This window comes from Sinocyclocheilus anshuiensis, unplaced genomic scaffold (genome assembly GCF_001515605.1).
Source record: "Sinocyclocheilus anshuiensis isolate Anshui unplaced genomic scaffold, SAMN03320099.WGS_v1.1 scaffold1452, whole genome shotgun sequence".
In the NCBI taxonomy this organism is placed as follows: Eukaryota; Metazoa; Chordata; class Actinopteri; order Cypriniformes; family Cyprinidae; genus Sinocyclocheilus; species Sinocyclocheilus anshuiensis.
Window position 1 is genome coordinate 199,308 of NW_015544231.1, and position 25,561 is coordinate 224,868.

The 25,561-nt window shown below is 40.6% G+C and overlaps 1 protein-coding gene and 1 long non-coding RNA gene across 4 annotated transcripts in view; one reads left to right on the plus strand and one right to left on the minus strand.

Moving 5' to 3' along the window:
• LOC107697498 (protein 4.1-like) overlaps positions 1-25,561 on the minus strand; it is a 90,386-nt gene that overhangs the window by 1,003 nt on the left and 63,822 nt on the right. Inside the window, exons 12-19 of one of the 3 annotated variants that reach the window (XM_016498303.1) lie at positions 22,062-22,234; positions 15,051-15,136; positions 9,374-9,448; positions 9,223-9,252; positions 8,488-8,547; positions 6,007-6,165; positions 2,572-2,625; positions 1-381 (exon numbers count right to left, since the gene is read on the minus strand). In XM_016498303.1, the coding sequence (XP_016353789.1) occupies positions 1-381; positions 2,572-2,625; positions 6,007-6,165; positions 8,488-8,547; positions 9,223-9,252; positions 9,374-9,448; positions 15,051-15,136; positions 22,062-22,234 (1,018 nt within the window). Of the gene's footprint in view, positions 382-2,571; positions 2,626-3,678; positions 4,011-6,006; positions 6,166-8,487; positions 8,548-9,222; positions 9,253-9,373; positions 9,449-10,194; positions 11,098-15,050; positions 15,137-22,061; positions 22,235-25,561 lie in introns of those variants that run through there. The other 2 variants (XM_016498304.1, XM_016498305.1) reach the window with 2 other exon arrangements.
• LOC107697500 (uncharacterized) lies at positions 6,426-14,751 on the plus strand. The gene is made up of 3 exons (XR_001635200.1): positions 6,426-6,634; positions 7,699-7,709; positions 14,740-14,751. It is a non-coding gene; the product is annotated as an uncharacterized LOC107697500 (long non-coding RNA).

Consider the following 25,561-nt stretch of genomic DNA (forward strand, 5'->3'; position numbering starts at 1 on the left):
CTCTTCCTCATGAGGCTGCGCTGCTTTCTCTTCCTCCGCCGCAGGGCCGGGCTCAGCTGCTTCTGTGATTGGCTGTGACTCTACCACAGAGGGCGGGGCTTGTTGAGTAAGCACCGCCTCCTGTTCCTCCTCGGGCTCTTCTTTGATCTGCTGGGCGGAGATGCTCGTGCTGGGCGGCTGAGCGTGGTACTCCGCCTCCTCTTCGCTCTCGCTGTCTGACGATAAACTCCTCTCCTCCTTGACCTCCGTCTCCACGGTAACCGGCGCCTCAGGGGCGGGGCTTTTGGGTTTGGCTTTGACGACTTCCTCGATGACAACGGTCTCTTCCACGACCTCTATGACCTCTGGCTGGTCGCTGACTTCGGGTTTACCCTCTGCGCTCTACACCAGACAAGCACACAAACACACACGAGGGATGGAGAGAAAAGCAAAAAACATAAACCAAGACCAAAGAACAAAACCTGAAGGAAACAAACTTCCCGCAGACCTTAGTCAAAGTCAATGTAAAGTAAAGCAAATAAAAACAAAGCTGTGACGTAGAGATGTATAGTCTGTTCAATGAGTGCAGTTTTGTGGACCTTGAAAACGCATTGAAATGTGTGATGCACACTTGAGAAGGAGCGAAACAGTCTACAAGAATTACACCTTGCCTTGTCTGGTGCCTAAAACAAGAGGAAACATTGCCGCGGTTCTTCTTTATTTGTGAACAATCCCTATTACTTGCCCTGTCCAAATGCCCACACTTGCAGTCTCTGCACTTGACTACTTGTATGATGCATTTCCTGTATTTGGCCCAAGTGTTCAAGTGAGCATGAAGACCACGAGTGTGTGTTAAACTTTTCATTAACTGATGGGACACACTTATAGTTCTGTAAAAATGCAAGTGTTTGCAGGGCTTAATTTTTTGTTTCAATACTTTGCATTTTAAAATCAACTTCTAAATATCTGTTCAGTAGCCCCTATAACAGATGACAATTTACTTTGTGGTGCTTCTAATTAAGTGATAAAAAGCAGTTGCAACTGTTGTACAAAGTAAATATACTTGTCTTTGCACCAATAAAACGTGCAACACTTTGTTTTACTACTAAATTATTTGTAATATCTAATTATTATTAATACTTAATAGGGCTGTCAAAAAAAATCTGAATTTCGAATATTCGTCGAATTTAAAATAAAAATCCACATTCGAAAGCAAAAAACGTTGCATTAAAATTTTAGGTGTGCATCAGACAGCCTTATCAACGAGATGCAATGACGATATAAGTGTCACTGCATTCTAATATTTTTGTCAGCCTATCCAGTTGAACCCACTAGATGCGGTGCTGCTGAGTTGTTCATTAAAAATATTGCGTTAAAAGAGAACATCAATGCAGAGAAGATCTTGTTTACGTTTTGTTTTGATCAAAACTAAAACCAAGCCGTTTACACAGAATGCATATTTCACGCATTTTCTAGAGGGACATCTATCACCATTGCACTTGCGTCTTGCACAAAAGAGCCACATGTTTAGAAAGCCATGTAAAATGAATGCAAGTTTAAAACATATCTTGAGACTTTATGGCGGGTTTTTTTCCCATCCCACTGCAACTATGTTTTTAAATGAAACATGTACTCTGTGTGATTGGCTTTCGGTCCTTTGTATTAAACTATGCATACATGCATGATGCTGTTTTGTTTATAGTTGTTTAAACAACTTAATTATAATTGGTTTATAAACATTATTTTAAACATTATGCACTTTTTTCCACAGATAGTCATGTTATCTCATGCTTTGAATAAACGTGCATTAGTAATATTTTGCTCGATGCGCCCTCTTGTGGCCTCAGGAGAGAAGCCAAAAGCTTTACTTCACCCTAACTGAAATTATGCATTTTAAATTCGAATATAATTTGAATTTTAATAATATTTAAGTACAAAATTCAAATTTAGTTTTTCAGCCATTTTGACAGCCCTAATATTTAACTTACATCGGAAAGGTTTTTGTGACTTATCGCGAGATCTCGGCAAAAAGTCTGACGATTTATTTCCAGAACATGATGCATGATGGGATACACTAAGGCTCGAGATGGATTTAGTGTGCGTTAAGGGCACTCGTGCACGCGCTCTCAAGTGGCCAAGACCGCAAGTGTGGGTATTTGGACAGGGCATCTGTATTACATACACATTCGTCTCTCAATTAAATGTGCCGTCTTGTGAGGACCTTTAGATAGTTTTCTTTAAACAAGATAAAACTACTGAGTAAGCATCAGATTGAACACACTGTACATCTGTCCCTCACAGCACTGCTCTCATTTGTGCCGAATCAAACATGGCATCTCCTCCAACTAAGGTCCATAAACACTACAACACCACACACATACAATCAACAAGCAACATAACGAGAAAGAGAGACAATCATAACAAGCTGAAAGATGAATGAATGCATGGACAAAAAGATGGATGCTCAATCTGGTGAAGAGGGCTGGAGTCATGATGTCTGCAATGGAAAAAGGATGAGATGCGTGTGCAGTGTTAGGTGTGTGTTTGCTCAGGTGATGTTAGGTGTTAGGCTGAGCGAGGACGATGGACCACCTTGCTGGCGTCTCTGATGTCCGTCTCAGGACGGGGAGGGGTTTTCTGTGGAACCTGGAGGTAATCATAGGACACAATCACTCAAACACACGCTCTCAGAGGAGTCTTTCACGGGACGAGACCTGCCTGTGTGACCCGATCACAGGAGATGCATTTGAGACATGTGTCCCAACTGACCGCTAGTGATCGGATGACCCGAGACAGCAGGGGTAAAGAGAGTTAACGGGTTTGAGACGGTGGACGGGACAGCAGTCAGCAGTGATGCTAGTGAACAGAAACATCACAAACACACACAAAACAAGACGTTTCTCTCTCACACACACACACACACGATGGCAGAGATGGAAATGATTTGCTAGTTATGTTGTTACTGGATGTTTATGACCAGTCCAGCAGTGAAACCCTCTAGAGCTGTTCTCATGTGTGTGATTCACAGACACTCGGTGCAGGAGAGATGTGTACTGATGCATGCGTGTATAAATGGAGCTGTAGCTCTCAAGTCTCATTCATATTGTGTCATATAATGACCGTGTTTTGATTTTGATGGCTTTATTGTACATTTAATTACATTTGTTGTCCATTTCTGAACCGCTGTTAGATAATTTGCATCTATAGACTACTGTTCAAAAGGTCATTAGTATTTTTTTAATCAAATACTATTATTCATCAAAGATGCATTAAATTGATCAAAAGTGACTGTAAAGAAATTCATAATGTTACAAAAGATTTCTATTTCAAATAAATGCTGTTCTTTTGAACATTCTATTTAACAAAGAATCCTAAAAAATGTATCACAGTTTACACAAAAATATTGTGCAGCACAACTGTTTTCAACATTGATAATAATAATAAATGTTTCTTGAGCAGCAAATCAGCATATCTGACTGATTTCTGAAGATCATGTGACACTGAAGACTGCAGTAATGATGCTGAAAATTCAGCTTTGATCACAAAAATAAATTACATTTGAACAGCTATTCACAGAGAAAATAGCTGTTTTAAGTCATAATAATATTTCACTATTTTTACTGTATTTTTAATCAAATAAATGCAGCCTTGGAGATCTTAAAGACTAAAAAAAAAAAAACACCTTACCGACCCCAAACATTTGAACATTAGTACATTATTTCTATATGTGCACACACACACAGTGTTTCTTCACACATCAGCGAGGGCTGGATCAATACCGACTGCCAGATCTGAGCATGAACTTGGTTTGCTTTAAAGAGGTGCAGACATGTGGCAGTAGAGAATATAAAGCCGTAAGCAGCTGCATGAAGACAGAAAGCCAGAGCAGGCCAGATGAAGAGACAGACAGAGGCGGTAACGGCTGAGACTTTACTGGCCTCTGCTGGAGCAGCAGCAGTACTGCAGGAGCCAGCCAGCCCAGAGAAGCACGCCTTACTCAGAAAGAGAGAGGTGAGCTCCTCTTCCAGACTCTACAGGAGTTGTGCAAAGGGCAAGACATGAAACGAGCAGGTGCAAGGACAACAACAGACACAGAAACAGAAGAAACAAGAGAGAGAGAAACACAAAAGCACTTCAGTGATTCTACAGAGTGAGGAGAGAACAGCTACTAACACAACATGCACACACAAACACACTACAGGAATAGCAGTAAGGCATTTTAACATGAACAGAGCAGAGGGCATGTGTGCGAATTGCGAACAACAGTGTTTGTAACCCAGAAACAGTGTTCAACGAGTGACGGCATCAAGAAACGGGTGCAAATAAAATGCAAAAATCACTCGCACACAAACACACAAGTGCAAACATGTGCAATATAGTCTTTGACAGGAGCTTATCATTTACACTGACTGATAAAAGAGTAACTTTAAAACATACAAACAAACAGAGGGAGCATGTGCGCAGCTGAATGAGACAACGTGACTGCAACTGAGCAAACCAAAACAATGAGAGAAGCATTCTGCTAGAAAACGCAAAATATTCATGAGCAGTGAGGAAACCAAAGGACAGACTGAGCAAACGTACAGCATGAACAACAGAACTCAAAGAGTCAATCAGAGTGAACAGATGCACCAATCAGATTGAGAACTGCCCTGCCATTGGCTGGTGTAGAGGACAGGAGGTGTGCGTGTGTGTGGGACAGTTGGGATTGTGGGTCGTCTTCTTAAATCTACTTAAGACTCAAGCAGACAATAGGGCCTTTCGCACCGCAGGAACCTTTTCATAGTACCAGAACTAAGCATTGTGACGTCAGGAGTGGCAGGTGTTAACGAGGCATCTCAGAGGCACTGAAGTCGCTCGCCATTTTTAGTCATAGCAGTGGGGAAAGAACGAATGGTCCAAAAGTGTTTGTCAAGATGTTATTTCAAAACACATTTCAAAACAGGAATAAAATCTGATTTTGTGCAAAAAATTATTTTGTTTTGCTCAAGCAAATACATTTTTTTTTTTAAGCTCAATGTGTTTTTGGAAAACCCTACAGCAAGTTGAATGACTACTCGCGATTCACAAGTTTTCAACTCAGTTTTTGCAAATGCAGACCAATGCAATCAGATTCACAATGAGATTCAATTTAATTTTGAATAATGATTTGATTCCGGGTTTTTCTAAGTGCATTCATACAGTAGATATGAATGCTTCTCCTAATGCGTTTTAAGTAATAAAAAGAGTAAACGCATTAAATATGTGTCCGTACGGGCTACTTAGAATAGAACAAAGAGTGCAATGTTCTGATAAAATATTTCTTTAGAGCTGAGAACATCTTGCAAACTATTCCATACTCCAGATTTTTTTTAAAGACTGAAACAAACGGGTCACAATTCAAAAATCCAGGTTTTAAGATCAATGTGATATGTGACCCTGGACCACAAAACCAGTCATAAGGGTAATTTTTTTTTAATTGAGGTTTGATGTATGGTTTGTTATGATAGGACAATATTTGGGTGAGATACAACTATTTGAAAATCTGGAATCTGAGGGTGCAAAAAAATCTAAATATTGAGAAAATCATCTTTAAAGTTGTCCAAATTAAGTTCTTGGCAATGCACATTACTAATCAAAAATTAAGTTTTGATATATTTATGGTAGGAAATTGACAAAATATCTTCATGGAACATGATCTTTACTTAATATCCTAATGATTTTTGGCATAAAAGAAAAAATTGATAATTTTGACACATACAATGTATTGTTGGTTATTGCTACAAATATACCCCAGCAACTTAAGACCAGGGTCACATATATGCATTGGCAGAATTTGTAAATGACGCATTGACAAAAACAAGTGAATCGTTACACCCCTTTATTCAATGGAATATTAGAAGACACTTATTGATGCAATATTTTCCCAACTGTCCCACCGTGCAACAGAAAACACCCAGAGTAAACCAGCTTCTCAGCAGAGCAGAGCGAGAGGGGCATGCGGAGCGTCTGAGGAGGCGTCCGAATCCCGAGCACAAGCACACGTACCCCATGAGCCTGCAGGCGCAGGGAGGTGGCAGGGCTGCCCGTCAGGCGCTTGTCCCACTGACTGGGCCTGGGCTCGGGCGTAGCCTCCATAAAACTGCGCTTGAGCTCGCTAATGCTAGCCTGATGCTTCAACACATCCTCCTGGGTCTTATCCAAGTCCTTATCCAAGAGGCAGGCAGGGGAGAACAAAGGGACAACCAACAACCAGCACATTAGTCATGGAGAGAGCGGAGTCACGTTAGAGTCGAACCTCACTGCTCGCCTGATGCACCCCAGCGGACGACGATGTTAAAACCTGGAGTCCTGAGCTCCGTTCAAAGACCCAGCGGTTCTCTGACTCACTTCTGACACCAGAGCAGCTCCAAAAGGGAGTTAATATTTCGTGTGCACTCATGATGTTAACAGGAGGCTGCTAGGAAGCTCGCTAGATTTGGACCAGAGCTGACAGGTTCTGGAACATCTTTCAATAACTAATGATGTCCAGCGTTATTGCTTCAGCAGTAATTTGACACAAAAGAAAATGAGGTTGTGAGGGACAGAAATGCACACTGGTAAGGCCCTGATATACATGAAAATGAAGAACGAATGGGGTGTGACATCATTACAAACAAAATCTGGTTTATCTGGAGTAAACATTTCTGAAACTCCAAACAAACTTTGTTTAAGCCAGATTTAATTGAAAATGAAGTCACACATTCGTTCACCCATTCACTCTTCTGTTCTAATGGTGTAACATCATTTTGAATAAAACTGGCTAAAACAAAATTCGTCTGGAGTTTCTTTCAGTGGTTCCACGCAGCTCGCCAGTGCATACTTTCAAGTCACCAAAACAAACTCCAAACAAACTTTAATTAACCAGATTTTATTCACAATTACGACACCCATTTTTTTCTAGGGATGCACGATATTATCGGAACATTATCAGAATCGGCCATAAAAGGCTTAAAATGTAAACATCAGCATCGGCCGATTTGAAAAAAAAAAATGCCGATATGCTTTGCCGATAAGACGGCTATCTCACATGTGCGCGGGGTGTGATAGTGATAGCAGTGTGCTCATTCTTGAAGCGAACTTTTGCCTGAATGATGATTGGATTCAATGTTTTGCATGGCCGCATTTAATTGGAGAATGCATGAACAGAATGAGGTGTCCCCCGGGTCCTAATGCCCTTTACATAGGGGGCGCTGTTGGCCTACTTATAATAAAATGAAAGTAAAATACACAAATCTCATTAAGATACTTGTGTTTCTGAATAAATAAAGCAGTATCACAGTATATCGCAGTAAAAAAATCACAAACATGGCACTTGTAATTTAAATAATTGAATATATACAGATTTATTTAGTAATATGTCATATTTTTCAAATGCATTATGAAAACGTAAATATAAGGAGCTCTAATTTTTTTTTTTTTAGAATTTTTATAGCTCTTTTTCTTTAGACCGTCTATTAATGTTAAATCCACAAATAAAATGTTTGCATTTTCAGTCAACAAATTGTAGATGCTAAAAATTAACTCAGGGCCTTAAAACAGTACTATTGCTCTGACTGTACGTCTGTCCCTCATTGACTCATTTTCAATCATATCCAGTGAAATAAGCTGCCTACTTAAACCCTCAAACCCTACGGTCACCATCCTGAATAAGATCAATCGGTCTTCCACATCTGAAAAACCCTGGCAATCCCAGTATAGGTTTGGTTCTGGTAAACCGGTGGGATTACGAGGGTCAGGTGACAGGTCAGAGGTCAGCGTCTGTGGGGAGCAGTGAGGCAGGACTTGTTTACACACTGAGGACTGGAGCGGTGCAGTGAGACAAAGACACACAACTGCTTCTGAGACACCAGACACTGAGTGCACACTCATCTAAAGCTGAAGAGCGTCGTAATGAGAAAACACTTCCTCTTGTTCCAGTTTAACATGTAGAGAATACGAAGTCATCAGTAGGCTGACACTGTCATTGATCTGTTTGCTTTTTATCAGGACCGCTTTTTTGACTCCTTATTTGCCAGAAGGAATGAAAAATGCAAAGTAACTATTTACTACTAGTAAACCAAATCCTGTCTGTGTCTGTCTCAGAGCTCATGAGCCGGGTGTCTTTGGCACTGACAGGGTCACCCCAGGATGAGTAAATCTATTTAGTTGTAAAATCAAACATAAACAATCACCACAACCAAAGCAGAAAGTCATCTGTCTGGTTAGGGAAATACTATTAGTGTTGTTATGAGAACCATTCCCATGACATTTACACTAACGATAAAAACACCACGTATCACATACATTCAGTTCACCCGCAGACATGCACCCGCTTTAACATGCAGCCCACACACACACACACACACTAATGCATGCACACAAAGCCTGAGAGAGGAAGAGTGAGAGGCAGCCCAGGACAGTAGCCAGAGAGGGGACACATGTCCACCATCCATTATGCTTTTGCTCTTTCTTTGTTTCTTTTTCATTGATTACATACGACATACGAACCTCCAACATTAAATTGCTATGCCTGACATATATATTTTCCCCCTGCACTCTCAACTTGCTCTGTGGATTAAAAATGAGAACACATTTGAACAAAAAGGAAAAAGACAGATGGTAATGAACTGGAGTCAAATCTGATGAACATCTCTGATGAGGAGAAAATGTTGCATAATGGAAAATGAAAGTCTGAGAGCACCAGCGAAAATGCTTCTACTATGCAGTTTTCATTGCAAATTATATTATCAGCATATCAGTTTGAGTGTTGAACTGAAAACGTTCTTGAATTTAAGCCAGCGACTTCCAGCTTTAAATTGATCTTCAATCTCAAATTGCTAATGTGCTCTCAGACTTTCTGATGTGACTGTAGGCTGATCCAGTTTGGTTCATACATGACACTACTGATTTCTGGATCTGTATCAGGGTTCTTGGAAGTAACCAACCAACAGGCAAATCAGCATCTGATCACAAGTCATCAATCTAGCGCTGCTTAGCCAATCAATCAGCAAATTACTCCAGAGAGCTCATGATTTGAGCCTCATTTGCAGTTGTAATTACAGCAAAAGCACAGGATAACAGCAAATAAAAACAATCAACCATCACCACAGCAAAGAAAGCCAAGATTCCACATCATCAAACAACCATGATGCAAGAACCCCATCACTTTCAATTGGACAAAAACATGAAATTAAAAAAGACAATGAATTACAACAATTTGCATCTCACAGAAAAGTGAAAGACCTTTCTCTCAGGAGCGCCAGCGCCATCCGTCTGCTCATGCCGTCGGAGATAAAAGATGAAGATTAGTTCAAAACATGTCCTATAATACCTCTGGACTGTGTGCTAATTATATGAATGTGATTACAGATGCATGCTGGGAAGGTTAGCAGACCTCAAAGGCCGTTTCAGAGCTGATAGAAGTGGCTGCATCCGCGTTTGGCTTCTCCATGACCTCCACCTGTGGACTCTGATTGGTGGAATAATGGACAAAAAAGTCTGAAAAGGTGAAATGGATGATGGGAAGGCCTGAATCCCCAATCAAAGAGATAGGGAGCGAGCCCTGAGCTCTGGGACAGGCTGGTCTGAGTGAGATGCTGCTTTTCTGTTTGAGACTCTTATAAAATACCTGAAGGACTATAATAAACTCAGAGGGAAATCTATCCAAAATACATATAAACCTGCTGTTTAGTGTAAGATTAAAGGGGTCATATGATGCGATTTCAAGTTTTCCTTTGTCTTTGGAGTGTTACAAGCTGTTTGTGCATATATAAAATCTGTAAAGTTGCAAAGACTAAAGTCTCAAACCCAAAGAGAGATTCTTTATAAAAGTTAAGACTCATCCACGCCCTCCTAAAACATGCCCCCACATGTCTATGTCACTGTGTGGGAAGATTTGCATAACACCGCCCAAATGTTTACGCAAAGAAAGAAGGCGTAACTTTTATTCTCGCTGTAGTATTGTTGCCGTGGAGACGCTGTATGTTTCCAAATATGGTAAGGGGCGTAACATTTCCGTCACGCTTGAGGTATTCGGCCAATCACAACGCACTTGACAGCTGGCCAATCAGAGCACAGCGTGCTTTTCAGAACGATGAGCTTTGTAAAAATGGACACGTTTCAGAAAGGCGGGGCAGAGAGGAGTAACAACAATGTACAGTATGTGGAAAATAATGTGTTTTTTGAACATTAAACCGCGTAAACACATTGCATTACACCAAATTCACAAAATAATGTTATTTTTAGCATTGTCATATGACCCCTTTAAAGTTGGTCGAGTGGTTCGGGTCTAATAAATGCTTCAGCTGAAGTGGGGAAAGAGTTTTTTCAGACAGGATGTGGACTATAAATAGAGTCCCACTGGAATGCTGCTGATTTACACAGCTACAATCTGAGCGCAGGGACTAATGTGCATTTCACACTGAAAATCTGGCACTGGAAGTTGGAGCGGGAGAAAGAGCTATAGAGGCGAACAGCGACAAAATGCACACAGTAGCGATTAGGGGGTAGGCAGACAGGGAGACAGGAACAGGGAGGTCAGGGGTCAGTTTAGGCGGCGGGGTCACACTGCATTTCCTCTGGAGAGCTTGTCTCAGCCGTGACCTCCGCCGGCCTGAAGCGCGCGAGTGTTTTCGGCTCCAGGTAGCACAGGGACAGGGCCAGAGGCAGCGCCAGCAGCAGAGACAGCACTACCGACTGGCAGGCGGAGAGGACGACGGCGAAGATGAGCAGGAAGGAGGGCATGAGGGAAGAGGAGGTGAGGGGCAGGTGACGGTGCAGTCCTGCGGGGAGCAGCAGAGCGGCGCAGTCCTCCGGCAGACAGGGCAGACTGATGCAGCCGTCCTCGTCCAGCAGCCAGGGCAGACACAGACCCCTGCAGAAGCTGAGCACAGACACACCCAGCCGGGGCAGAGCGGAGCAGGGCTCTTCAGACAAACCCTCGCCACTGCTGGAGTCTTCGGCCGGCCAGCTCACAGCCTCAGAGTCCGGCTCGAGATGGAGGTCGGGCTCGTCCTCGGAGATGTCAGACAACACATCCAGCTCAGAGATGGTGTCGAGGGTCGGCGGGAGGGAGGAGAGGGTGGAGGAGGACGGGGAGAATGGGAACATGAAGAGAGACTGCGTGGGTGCAAAGACAGAATGCAACGGAAGAGGAATGGATGCATGGCAAAAAGACATGGTGGAGTGCGCGGGGAAAGAGAAGGGGAGAGAGAAACACAACATTAGTCAGTGAGCCGAGTCGAGGTCGGGGTGTGAGGGATGACACATTAGGAAAGACTCTGGTATTTAGGGGTGTGCTAGTGTGTGTGTGGGCAAGTGTTAGACAACATAAGCTGGCAGAGTGTTGGTGCAGAAGCTCAGGAGGAGAGAGGAGGGCGTTTTCACACCAGGCTGTGGAGTCCAATCGATCTCAATTCAGTTTCTTCAGTGGCCATGAAAGAGATTCTCAATGAGAGCCCGTTCACACCAAGGACGAGAACTATAAAGATAATGGTAAAGATATAGTAATAAAAATCGTTCTCAATATTAAAGGTCCCCTGAAGTGCCTTGAAACACGCAGCACACTGTCTTATAGATAACCTCAAAACTAACCTATTGATACTAACACCCAAAAAACTTTAATTTTGATTTCATGGGGACTTTAAGATGCTTTTCAGCAAACGCGAGAACTATAAAGATAATGGTAAAGATATAGTAATAAAAATCGTTCTCAATATTAAAGGTCCCCTGAAGTGCCTTGAAACACGCAGCACACTGTCTTATAGATAACCTCAAAACTAACCTATTGATACTAACACCCAAAAAACTTTAATTTTGATTTCATGGGGACTTTAAAGAATAGCAGAGTCCACACCACAACTATAACGATAAAGGCACAGAGAAACAATATCGTTGGAATCACTTTCAAAACATTTTTTTTTCCAGCTGATGAACGATAAAAACACTGATACCCAATCAGAATCAATCCTGATCTCACGAGCTCGAGAATTTAAAGCAGCAGACGAGCGTGCGCTTAGAATAAATAGATGATATCGTCCGCTGGTGTGGACGCTAATATCATTATCTTTATAGTTATTGTTCTTGGTGTGAACGGGCCTTAAGAGTGTCTGGGGTATGGCTCACTGTTGGTTTAAAAGCTGGACTAATTTGTGGAAGTAAACAATCATTTTTAGTATAAAAATATTGTCGGCGCCGATAGCCTTGTGGGCAGTGCGCCAACATACAGCGCAGTTGCACTACGGGCGTCCCGAGTTTGAATCCCGACTCAAAGACCTTTCCCGTTCCCACTCCCCTATCTATCTCTTGTAAAAAGAAGTATTCTCCTGTTGTTTGTGCACTTGCAGTGTACTTTGCATGTTAAAAGTGTGTATATGTATATATGTATATATATATATATATATATATATATATATACAGTACATATATATATATATATATATATATAAACTTTCAGTAATATTAGCAATATTAACTGCATTGCCACTATCAGATGATGAAATTTAAACTGAGCTGATTTATGACACTATTGTCTTCTGTAGAGCTGCTTTATAACTGAATTGAACTTGTTTCATAATCGACTCCCCAACGCTGAAAGACTTAGTGAACTGAATCAACACTGAATCTAAATTGAGCTGAATGACACTATTGTCTTCTGTAGAGCTGCTTCACAGCTGAAACTGAATGATAATTTATCAATTTTAAAACAGTAACACTGTTATTTTCCTGTTTATTAATGTGAAACAGTCTGTATTGTAGAATGTGAAATACATATCAAGCTGCTCATCTCCACAGAAAACGGTCTTTAGCGAGCAGCTTGCATTTGATGCATCTTTTGCAAGTCCACTGTGCTCAAAGTTTTGCTAGTAAAACCAATGGCATTAGGGACATTCTGGTACATTTCTGAGGTCACAAGTTGTCAGAATTAAACTGTTTTGGTTGGGAACCACATTCAAGTCTTTTTGGGTCTGGTTCATGTGAGCTCTAGTGCAGTTCAGTCGGTATAAAAGTAATCTGGCCTAATTTGAACAAGTGAGCTGCAGAATTAATTATGTGATTAGAGGTTGACCGATGTATTGGTTTTGCCGATTAATCGGCATGATAGTTGATTGCTGGAACTATCAGCTATCAGCAAAAATCCCTGCCGATAGTTTTCCGGGTTGCGTTGTTGCTGGAGCGGCTGAGAAGGGTCTGCTGTCATACAGAGCGAGAGCGGCTTCTAGAGGCGAATCACTGACACCTCCTGCTGTTTGTTTTGACACGTGAGGCTGCACAGAGCGGGAAAATTCAGATGTGGATTTAAATACGGCCGACAGAAAATCCTGCCATTCACATAGTTCTCCATTAAATTACATTATATTTGTCCCAAATCATTGTTAATGTACATAATGACTTCACCCTAGGCTGTAAAATTGTGTATTGTGCATATTTCAGGGAAATAATTGTCTTTCTGTGGCTCTAATTAAGTCTGTATGCTTCATATAGGGAGCTGTAATATAGATAGCGCTTTCTCTTTCCGTTTACTCTTTTTTTTAAACACTGAACTTCAAACTTATGTAACATTATTCATTCTTGAAGTAAACTTATGTCCGTTTGTTGATTAAATAAACTGTTTTAGACCGCCGCTCGAGCTGAACGTGACGGTCCGGTGTGTGAGATACCTGTGAGTTCTCCTAGACACAGCGCTGTGCTTTTCCCTGGTGTGTGACTAACATATTTTGTTATTTAATTAAGTGTTCTAAAACAGAAGCAAGTGTGAGCGTATACATACAATATTCATATGCAAGTAATTTCAATGCTATGGACTTTGTGTAGATATTTAAAGATGACCATCTTTAAGCATGAAATAGTAACACTTTAAAATAAGAGTCCATTTATAACATTAACATTAATGAAAGCTGTTTAAGTATTGTTCCTCGTTAGAGTGCGTTAATTTCAACATTTACCATTACTAATACATTTTTAAATTTGAAAGTTTCTTCTGTTAGCATTAGTTAATAAACTATAAGCTAACTTATGTTTAATATAAGCAATATTAATATTTTAATATTTAGTACTGTTTTTTTTTTTAAATAGTAAAGCACTATTTTAGTTTTCATTCAGTATCCATTTTAAAAACTATCGGTTAATTAATCGGTATCGGCCAGTGTGGTCCAACCTAGCTATCAGTATCGGTAAAATCCACTATCGGTCGCCCTGGCAAAAGCTACACAGGTAAACCGCTGGTGGAGAGAAAGTGAACTCTGGTTCAGACCAAGTGTGAAAAGGCCCTGAGAGAAACACACAGGCATCTGTCTGGATTCCAGTGTCCTAAACGAGAGTAACTCAATCAGGAGCTCTTCAGTGGGCTGGACCTACATCATATCTAACGAGCAGGCCGGTGACGAGCAGGGGGCTGGAATGTCGGTCGCCACGGAAACAGTCAATAATGGGCTAGATCATGCTGTTATTGTCACAAAGCTGGCTTGTGTGCGTTTGAGGGCAGTTCCACAGACAGGATGAGTTCTCAAAGCGCTAACATCCTCCATTGGCTTGCGTGTAGGGCGTCTGTGAAAGCCTCTCTTCATGTGAGAGCTGTAGGTTACGGCAGGAATGCCAGCGCTCCTTCAGGGCTCACGGACGCCATGAATACAGGCTTTTGACGGACAGAGAAATGTCACGTCGGGGTGGCAGACCGACTCGAGGCGTACGGGTCAGCTAGGGATGGAGGTTTCTCCGGGTATTGTTCAAGAACCGGACTCAGCAGTGTGAGCCGTGTATGAGTGTCTCCAAACAGAGGATGATCCCAGTGTATTACAAAACATTTAGGCAGCATGATTCTAGGGTTAGCTTGAGTTATCATTTCAACAAATCAAACCAGAATCAATACAAAAAAAAAAAAATGGGGATAAGATGAAACACCAAAAGAAGTATTTTCATTAAACACCCTAAGAGAGAAACTCAATGTTGCAGTATGAGTGGGAAGGCATCTGTATGTTTAACGTCTGAGCAGGGGTAATAGCTAGTTATTGTTCCAGAGCACTTCCTATAGAGCTGAGGACTGTGATGAAGATGATGAAGAGGGTCTTTCTCACCTTAGAGTCAGAGTTGAGCTCCAGAGCCGGGCCGTTCTCTCCAGCGCCTGCAGCTTGACTGTAATCATTCACGTTCACCACAGGAGCTGCCGCCACACACACACACACACAGAAGCATACCACACACACACACACACACACAGAGAGAGAAAGAAACATACCGTTAGTCAGTAGTCCATATATTAAAATCTTTAAACAGTGCTGTCTGACTGAAACCACTTAGCAAATCTGATGCTGCGTCACAATGTGCCTACTTATACTACGCCCTTAAAGTATGTACTGTTTTGATGAAGAAAAAGTACACACTTTTGAGTGTGTAGTAGAAGAGTAGGCAAGCTTTGGGACATACTATCACGTCACACAACTGCGTCTTTAAAGGATGCTCCGTCGCATCGATACACGCATCCTGTCACTGTAAACTGGCCTGTCAATCATCTTGTCACAGTTAACATCCTCCACATTGCATTTAATTTAACTTCCAACACTATTGAAGAGAAAAGAATTAGCTCGTTGATCTGCCAGTCGCGGGTCTTTCATGCCGAGAACTCTGCTCATATTTTATGCATAATGATGCATTTAAAAGTTAACGACCAAACGGATGTTTATAAAAGTTTACATTGCTGTTGCAGATGAAATATAACAATAAATAAATATTTTTTACCAAGATAAATGTTGAATATTAGTAACTCAAACCCCTTTTAGTAAACCTTTCTACCTAACCATCGATCGCGCGCATCCGCCATGTTTGTAGTTTTTCTAACGCGTTTTATTCGTGTTTGTAGTTCTGGACTGAATCCTTCACCAAAGCGCAATGGATTGTGGGCAATATTAGCCATCAGAGTGTGCACGGATCCACACTTCAAAACTTGACCTGAAATAGTAGACCATCCGGGGACTTTTGGCATACTCTTTTCAACATACTATGCTTTGGGACACACTTATTCTAATCTCACATACTATTTAGGATGGATAGTATGAACATTGAGATGCAGGGTGAGACTTTTTTCCATTTAAACCTGGAAGTGAACAGCTGTGGGATTTTAAAATGAAGTTTTGCACTATTTACAGGTAACTAAACAAATTTAAGTAGATAAGACAATTCTCAAATTCATGTTTATTTTTCAATTTTTCCCTCAAACTGTTATGCTGGTCAATTCTTTGATTTTCATTGACAAAGTTTGAATTCAATTAGAAAAGAACCTACAGTAGAAACAGGCAGTGATCTCAAACGCCACTGTATGACTATTTTTCATTAAATGTTGGGTTTTTAAAAAAATCATTCATGTTTATTAATAATCAATTCATAAACACCTCAGCTGAAACAGGATGGCATACATTTTATACTGAAAATAATTTTTAAATAATTCTAACTGATGCTCCCATGACCATCTACTCTCTACTGCTCACACTTAAGCCCTATTCACACATGAACCGTTTCTCATGAGGACATATATAGGACATATATATCATCAGTCACATGACTGTCAGCTGTAAACAAAACATCTGTTGCTGCTTAGACAATTAATAAATTCATATTTTAATTATGTATATGAAAATAATATCCTGTTTATTATTTGATTATTTAAATATCCCATTTAAAATGAGAAGAACTGAAGTGCTATGGTTTAAATGTCTTGCGTTTTATCTCTCAAAATGATGCATGTGATTTCAAAAATGTGGAAATTAGCAGAAATAATTGAATGCAAACTCTTATTTACAAGTTAAACATCTGACCCAGCTACCTGTTTGACTAGTAAAATGCACATTTGTGCAAGCCCTAATTTACATAAATGTCTATAATAATTCATGTATATTATAATTATTGCACACTATAATAATGACATTTCAAAAGTCTGTGATTTTGTTCTCGTTTCTTTTTCTTCTAAATAGTATAGCATTATTCTTGTAAACAGTTTACAGCATTTGAGTAATAAAAGAGTCCATGCGTACACATTACAGAAGAGCAACAGTCACACTTAACAGTGATCACATATTATTTACAAAATGACTTTTGGATCGATCCCTTCTTGTAATCTCAGAGATGTGGATTCAGACGCCAGTTAAATGACCACATGACCTGTCATTTAGCCAGAAATTGGGAGAAAAACACTGGATTTGGATGGCAATAAAATCACAGAATACCCTCTGTAAATGCTGAAATTACCTCACGTCCCCATGAGAAACAATTAGAGCCCGGCTTCATTCTGCAGTAAGCAGTGATTTCTGTGGACATGCAGAAGTGCATCCAGACTAGCAACTACATCTGCCAAAATATGTATGTGTAGATGACAGCACATTATGATGACAACAACTTCCATTCCCAGTGAGAGAATGAAGCAGAAGTAACATCTGCCAAGGTTTTTACTCTTTCTTGATTCCTCTTTTCATCAGACTTCCAAGATAAGGGATTTTAACACACATTTGACTTCAACTGGTCCCCGTTTACTGAATTCAACATACACATGATGATTTCAGGCATCTACAATATAGCATACACTACTATTTAAAACATTTAACGTTGCATGTTGCAGTAAGACATGGCCAAGTCCAAACATGGCCAAAACCTCAGCTGGGACTCTGAAGCCCCTGAGGTCAAATGACATGTACATCCAAAGACATCAATCACAGACACACACAATCTGGATATGGTTTATGTAAGCGTTCATATGGGAGTGTGTTCTAGTTAGCCAGAGGAGCACTACAGTTCACACTTCTGAATATAGAGTACTAACACTCAAACATGCACTATAACCCGTGAGATTTACAGCAGCACCGCAACTCTCCATTAGGAACCTGTGAATAATGGATCAGATGGTACTGAGGAACGTGTGAGCGCTCTTTTCCCACCTCCCGCTCGGCATGGCCTGATCTGTGTGAAAGTAGGCTAATGTAGCCTGCGCTGCTGGGACGTCCGTTTCATCAGGTCACTCTGTGACAGCTCTGAGACGCCGCAGAACTGGGCTACCCACAGTTCCCCGCGCGGCCACCAGGGGGCGATCTCAACATCATTAAAACACCACAGCGGTGACTGGATTCCCAGCAGGAGGAAAAACGGGGTCATTTTAATGGAGAGGAGCTGGGAAAGCAGATTCTCAGAAGCTTTTATCATGAATCGATGCAGAGCATGAGTTTACGTCCCTGCTCCAGGGATGATGTATTTTGTGTTATGATGGATTATTGAGCGTCCGTCATGTGATGCTGATGTGTGCTCACAGTAGCAACAGATGCAGTACTGAGAGAAGCATAATTCAGCCTGAGAGCGCTAACACACTGCCCTCTACACGAGGTGAATGCTGACCACGTGCGAACCAGTAAAAAATTAAAGGGCTAGATGCACCAATACAGAAAACACCTCCGACTTGGTTTGATTCTCCAGCATCACATCACACAAAAATAAACCATCCTGCTCACTGCTGGAAAGACTCAGGGCTGATAGTGACCAGAGCTGAAGCTATCTTTAGCCTGATCGCTCACAATGTTGACCAAACCACTTCTTACAGGAATGTTCTGAGTTCATAACATTGAAGCGCCACAGCGTATGATCAGCAGGAAATAATTCACTCTTCCCCCAGTTTCAAAGGAACCATGAAATGGAGAACCAAAATGTTCTTGATGTTATCACACATAAGAGGTCACTCTACAGTAAAAAACATGCCGCAAGTCTCAAAACTCTGAACTAACTCCTTCAAATACTGCCTTTCTTAAACATCTGGATTTTAAATCAAGAGAATCGTGACGTCACAATTTCTTCTTGACACGCCCCTTAATATGTGTCATCATCGTCTGTTCTGAGCAACTATATCTGTCCATCAATCACTAGATCATACTGCTGCTGGAGAACGATGCTGAGTAAGGCCGTCAAACTCAGACATTGTTCTGTCAGTGGAAAAAAGAAAACTCTGCATAGCCTTTCTAAATATCTGAGCAATAGAAATGCATGGCTGAAGTTTATTTTTAATGACGTGCATGAGCGACTTAAAGAAAGTTTTCATTTGTTGTTCATATTTCACAATTCGTTTTGTGAATTATTCTAAACACGCAGGTGGTTTTTCACAATGTATTTATTGAAAGATACAGCAGTGCCAAACAGAGAAAATGCAGGTCAGCGCATTTATTTAGAAATTTACAGTGTGTTTGTAATAAACGTCAAACCAGCGTTTAATGTTATTAAAACACCAAGCACGAAAGCTGCAACCAAAACAAATGTTTAACCTTTGGCAAATGAATGAGAAACAATGTAATTTCTCAAACCTACTTAAGCTGCAGCATCTTTTGTGATAATAACAGTGCTTCAAAAACTATATACTGAAAATGAAGCAAGCAAAAGCAATTCCCACACTGAAAACAGACTGTTGCAATTCATTCTCTCTGGGACTCAAGCATATATGGCTCCATCACAGCGCTTGCCATCTCGAGTATCAAAACACACGACATGCTGTAAATGAGGGCGTGGCTACAGTGTGACAAAGTTAGCCAATCACAGCAATGTTTCTGCAAGAGGAACCGCCCCTTAAAATTGAGCTTTTTTTCCCCAGAGAGCAAAAATGAGGATGGAAAATTATCTTTTTTTTGGTGGGAAAAATTCTGCAAACTAACCTTGATAAATGTAATATAAAAATCTGAAACTGCATTTCATGACTCCTGAAGTACAATGCAAAAGTAAAGTAAAACATGTGCGAAATAAGTCTACTGCTGCAACGCCAAGAGGGTTTACAGGTCAAAATATAAAGCTCATATTTCCGTTAAATACTTACATAAACTGCATTTGTTCAATATTTTTATGCAGTGTTTTGTTTGTGGAGTGTGCGCTCTGCTCTGACCCTGATCAGCGGCGTTTATCATGAACACATACAGCAGCCTGACGCTGATGCTTTCTGTGCTTCTTTCTGCTCTGCCTATAAAACCCTCATTTCCTCTGAGCTCATCTCTCCTGCTCGCTCCACAGACAGGAAACAGATGTCCCTCATTTCCTGTGTCTGTCCACGGCAGACAGCCGGCTACATCTATTCATGCACACGGACACAACAATACAGCACAAGATCACCCCTCAGCCGAAAACATATCAGGACACGAGAACAGCAGCGACAGATAAACCGCAGACAAACAAACCTGGGTTCATTCATACAGAGAGAAAAAACATGACAAACGAGAGGTGAATAACAAGCATAATAAATGCTGAAGCCCCGTTCACATGAGCAGTGCTGCTCTGCTGGACTCATTTATCATGCTTCAAGTCTGTATGGAGCAGACGCTTTCAGTTTAGAGTTCAAGCGTCCTTTGTCCAACTCAACTAAGCAGTTTTTATATCATTAAGAAAAGCAAAATGACGGTGGGGCCGGTGTTTAACCCTGAAACTGACCTCACAGAAACCTATCTGCATTTTTACATATGTATTATTTAGTGTTTATTAATCGGTCTTCTTCATGGGGACTGCTGCAGCCGATTTCAGGTTTACCATCCTAGTACGCACACACACACACACACACACACACACACACACACACACACACACACACACAGAGACCTCAGCGTACGCACACACACACACACACACACACACACACACACACACACACACACACACACAGAGAGACCTCAGCTGAACGGCCTCATTCACCACTGGGAAATTTCCTGCAGATAAAGAGTTCATAACCTGGAAGCGGGAAGAGTTCAATGACAAACACGCTGCGGCAACATCAGCCGTCACGCTTGTTTTCTGCTCCTCTGAGGGTACAGATGAGATTTGGGCATGTTGTATTGAAAAGAAAAAAAAAACAGGCGCTGCGCCTCAGTGCCTTACTAAGTGCCGAGGCTGACTGGAGACCAGAGTTTGTGGGAGCAGATAAAGACTTCCTGTCACACACACACACACACACAGCTGTACCATGGCCTGAACACACAACATCACAGGTCATCCTATGCAACATTTAATAGTTATGAAAATATTGTGCTATTGTGCTACGATTAGCGAATATTAAACGTTTAGCTTACATTTAAGAAAGCCAAACTAATACCACTTCTTCATGTCACAACTATGACCACTGCTTTCAAACTCTTGTATATGTGTTTATATTTACAACTTTTTACAACTACACTGAACATTGTAGCCAATTACAGACACTTCTGTTGAGCACCAATCAGATGTTTTAGTCAGTCTGTTGTACCTCTGTTCAATACACTCAAAACACTGGAGGCTTTCATTAAGCATGTCTCAACTAACAACATAAACATGAAGTAAAAAAGATATTCATTGATTATAATGAAGTGATTTAAAAAGGGAACGCTCCTTTCTCGATTTGCCTTATTTTTCATGCCACTAGCTACTCACTGCAAAGGACTGACAACTGGATTTAAATGTGAGATTGAATCCAAAAATGTGAAAAGTGAATCATGTCTGACAGTGAAAACCACATTTCGTTCTTCTTTAAAGAACTTGCTTTGTTGTCGCAACAACCACAACTTTTGGTAAGGAAGATTGCACTTTGTATTATTTTCATATTTTTTATATTTCATATTGTTACGTTGGTACAGTGATACCTTTAGTTCAATATGCTTTTAAATGTTCCTTTTTAGTTTGGTTAGTCAGTAAAAATTTGATTACTACAGTATGTCTAGATTTTTTTTTAAACAACTAGCCCTGATTTTGCAATAAACAATGTGCATGTACTTTGTAACAATAACTGTTGTCTCTAGATGGGGGACAAAAAAAAATCACCTTTTTAAATGTTAAAAGTATTATATATCATCAAGATTTGGGAAAAATAGAGAGATACATTTTTAGCTGTATTGCACAGCCCATATTTCCAATTCCAATTAAATGGCACGTGTCAAGAAAAAGTGGATTTCACATGAACGCTGTTCTGATCAGCCTGACACAACCACACAGACTCAACCGATGAACGGGGATTTCATATAGAGACGTTTCATTTAGTAATGCAGAACTCATACTTCCGTTAGAAACGAGACCTAGTGTTCCTGTGACACACAGACAGAGCAAATGAAGTGCGATACCTCCATCAAGACTGCGAGAGATGCGTTTGCTGGAGGTGCGCTGGAAGTAGGGCGTGGGCCGGTCGATGAGGGAGCTGGCCTGTCGCGTCTGCGCCTGCGTTCTGCCGCTGTAGCGGAACTTAGAGCCCAGAGTCAGGAACTTGGTCTTGGTGGGCTGTTCAGTAGAAACCAACCTGTGAACAGAGAGACAGACAGCAGCGCTCAGAGGACACACACTACACACACAGACGGTATCTACATGTGCTCACATGTCCATTATGTTTTTCTCATGACGTGACATCAAACTGCAACGTGACAGAAAAGACAACCGTGAAAGGGATTTTATTGCAAAAAAAATAAAATAAATAATAAAATTTGCTTATGCAGGTTTAGTATTACTTTTCTTTCATTGTGTTGGCCTTGTAATGTGGGGCTGATAGATTCAGTGGATAATGTCATTTTACAGTACATGTACAGTAATAAGAAATGTACTGCATAATGTAAGGTAACTACATGTTTAAGGGTAGGTTCAGAGTTAGTGCCTAGTTAATACCCAGTTTTTTGTAAACACTATAAGTACTGTACATACCCTAAAATAAAGAGCTATTGATAATGTTGATCGAGATCACTGAATCATTACGTCAATAAATTGCATTCAGTTACAAGCAAAACAATCCGTGACAAATGTTTACATTGGCAAAAGTGACAAAGTGCAGGAATCTGTAATGACTGACAACACTGTTCGTTAAAACTGAATTGGAATGAGCGTGAAACATTTCCTGTCTTTTGCACACAGTGAGGGACGGGTCAGGGACAGCATATCACAGATGATCAGCGTCTCCAGTTCAGTTGACAATGGTCCAGAACATTCCTTCAAGCCTGTCCTGTTCTCCTCCTCAGGTGTGTTGGTGGGAGTTTAAGGACAGAACAGATGCAAAACGTGTCAGAAAGAAGAAAAGCACTCTGAGAACACAGTGTTAAAAACTGAGGAAAAGGAGGAAGGTTGAACTCATATAAAGTGCATCAGCATGTGTTTGAGAGTGTGATGTGCTGGTGTGTGAATTATCTGTGCCAAAATCACAGCAGCTCCAGACTGCAGTCAGTGTGTTTGAGTTACAGACCAGCGTACAAATCATGCCATCATGTCTTGAACAGGATCTCCTCTGAGTCTGGCCCACAGAAATGAAGACAGATGTAAATGGACAGGTAAATGCTCGGGCTCTCTGATTCCAGTGTTCTGTAAAATATCACACTGCTCCTCACAGCGCAGAGCTCAGTGATGTGCTCAACTGTGTTTGGCAGCAGCGTCTCTACTAATAGTGAAACCGTTAGTTTATCTGCTTCAAGAACAGTGCCATTGTTACCTCGCTAGTGAGAAATGACATGTACATGTAGTAACTATTTTACAGATAAAATCATCAGAGTCGCACTGACAACACGCGTGTGTGTGAGTGTCCGTACTGTATGTGCGTGCGTTTGAGTGGGAGAGAGAGCGAGAGAATGAGTATGTGCTTTCTGTGCATAATAAAACCAAATTTTGTGGCAAAAACATGGAAATAATTTGTTTTTATCCTATTGTTTACTATATTTATTTTCTTGGCCAGTGTCATTGTGGAATTCTGGTTCTTTTGCTGTTTTAGGCTGTAAGGACCTTTGAAATGACAAATCATTTGGCGAAGTGATATGGATTATGTAATGCAGTCAAGAGCTGCATGGAACTACTTTAGTCGTTAGGTGTTTAGTCTGAAAATAATTGCACACCTTGGAACATTCGTCAACCAATGAGATTCAAGCATTCAATGGCCCCGTAGTATTAACTGCACCAAAAATATTCGGGTAAAACAGGTGAAAAAAAAAAAAAAAAACTTTAGAAAGGGACGAAATTATTGACCGAAGCGGTGACGTTTAATTAGTGTTTCTTTGCTGTCACGTTTTGACAGTGTCAGTGTCATGCACACTGTGGATAAACTACAACAGGGGAACACAGCTGTGTGATGCTTTTGCTGGTTGACAATATCAGTTTCTGAATTTTAATTGATTTTCACTTCGATGAACAACGATCTTTCAGTCGATGCTGTTTTCTGCTGATGCGTGAACAAAACTTCACCAAACATTGTGTAGCGCATCTGCCAGCCAATAATCACAATAAGCTTTGTGCTCTGATATAAATTCAGATTCAATATAGATTCAAATTCTGTCAATTTTATAACTAAATTCACAAAATTTTGATGCACTTTGATGTGTCATGACAGATCACTGTATCTGCATCAGTTCAAGCTGCACATGAATAGATCATCTCTTCGTCTTTACTACTAGTTACAGCAGCAAATAAACATGAACGAACATCAGAAACAGAACAACTTACTGAAATCAATCATGTCTTGTGTAATCAGTGTTTCAACCATGCCAAAAAGATGGCAATAAAACCGCTTGAGAGCAATAATGTCACATTTGCCTCAGAAAAGACATTCAATGACCATAATCTCGAAAATCGGCTAGAAAAAAATTATGTATTTAATGTGTTTGAATAAATCTGTCATGAAAACAAGTTATTATAAGTTACAACCAGTGTTTAAATGTTTTATTTCAAAAAGAAATTGGAGAAGAAGCATAATTATATCATTAAAAAGTCAATATAAAAACTGCCTAATGTTTAATTTAAATGTTTGGTTTTTGGCTAAATGAAAACTTTAACTGGATTCAGTTTAAAAATCACTAAACAGAGCAGAATAGAATATAAAATATGACAGGACACAAAAGAGAGCATCTTATTGTGAGCAGCAGTGCATCTGAAGTCACGTGAGATTAAGTGTGTCACGCAGCTCTCTAGAGAGACAAACACACCCCTCACTGTGTGTGCGCTTCAAATACGCTACACTGACCGCACACATGATATAAGAAAAGACGACAACCTGTTCATGTCCAGCCACCTTCACGCTCCCTCACACACACACACACACACACACACACACTCACACGCACAGACAGACACATACACACACACATTTATGTGATAATATGAATGACTGTGAGACAGAAATAATACTATGTGGTTGAAAAGACTGTTTGTGAAGCGGTTTCTTACCCAAACATGGTAACTGTCTGCTCTCTGTGTCAGCGGCAGCGCGATTTGAATGTTCCTGGATGATTTTTCAAAGGTTTAATACACAGGCGAATCGTTGTCATTTAAAAATGGGATCGCATGGGTGTTTGAATCGAGATCGCGATCTTTTAAGGATTAACCGCGCAGCTCTACCACAGACACACACACACGTTTGTTTTTGTGAATTGTGGGGACATTCCATAGGCGTAATGGTTTTTATACTGTACAAACTGTATGTGCTATTGCCCTACACCAAAACCTACCCCTTACAGGAACCTTTGTGCAGTTTTACTTTCTCAAAAAAACTCATTCTGTATGATTTATAAGCGTTTTGAACAATGGGGACATGGGGTAATGTCCTCACAAGTTGTAATCCTTGTAATACCTATGTCATACCCATGTCATTATACAAATTTGT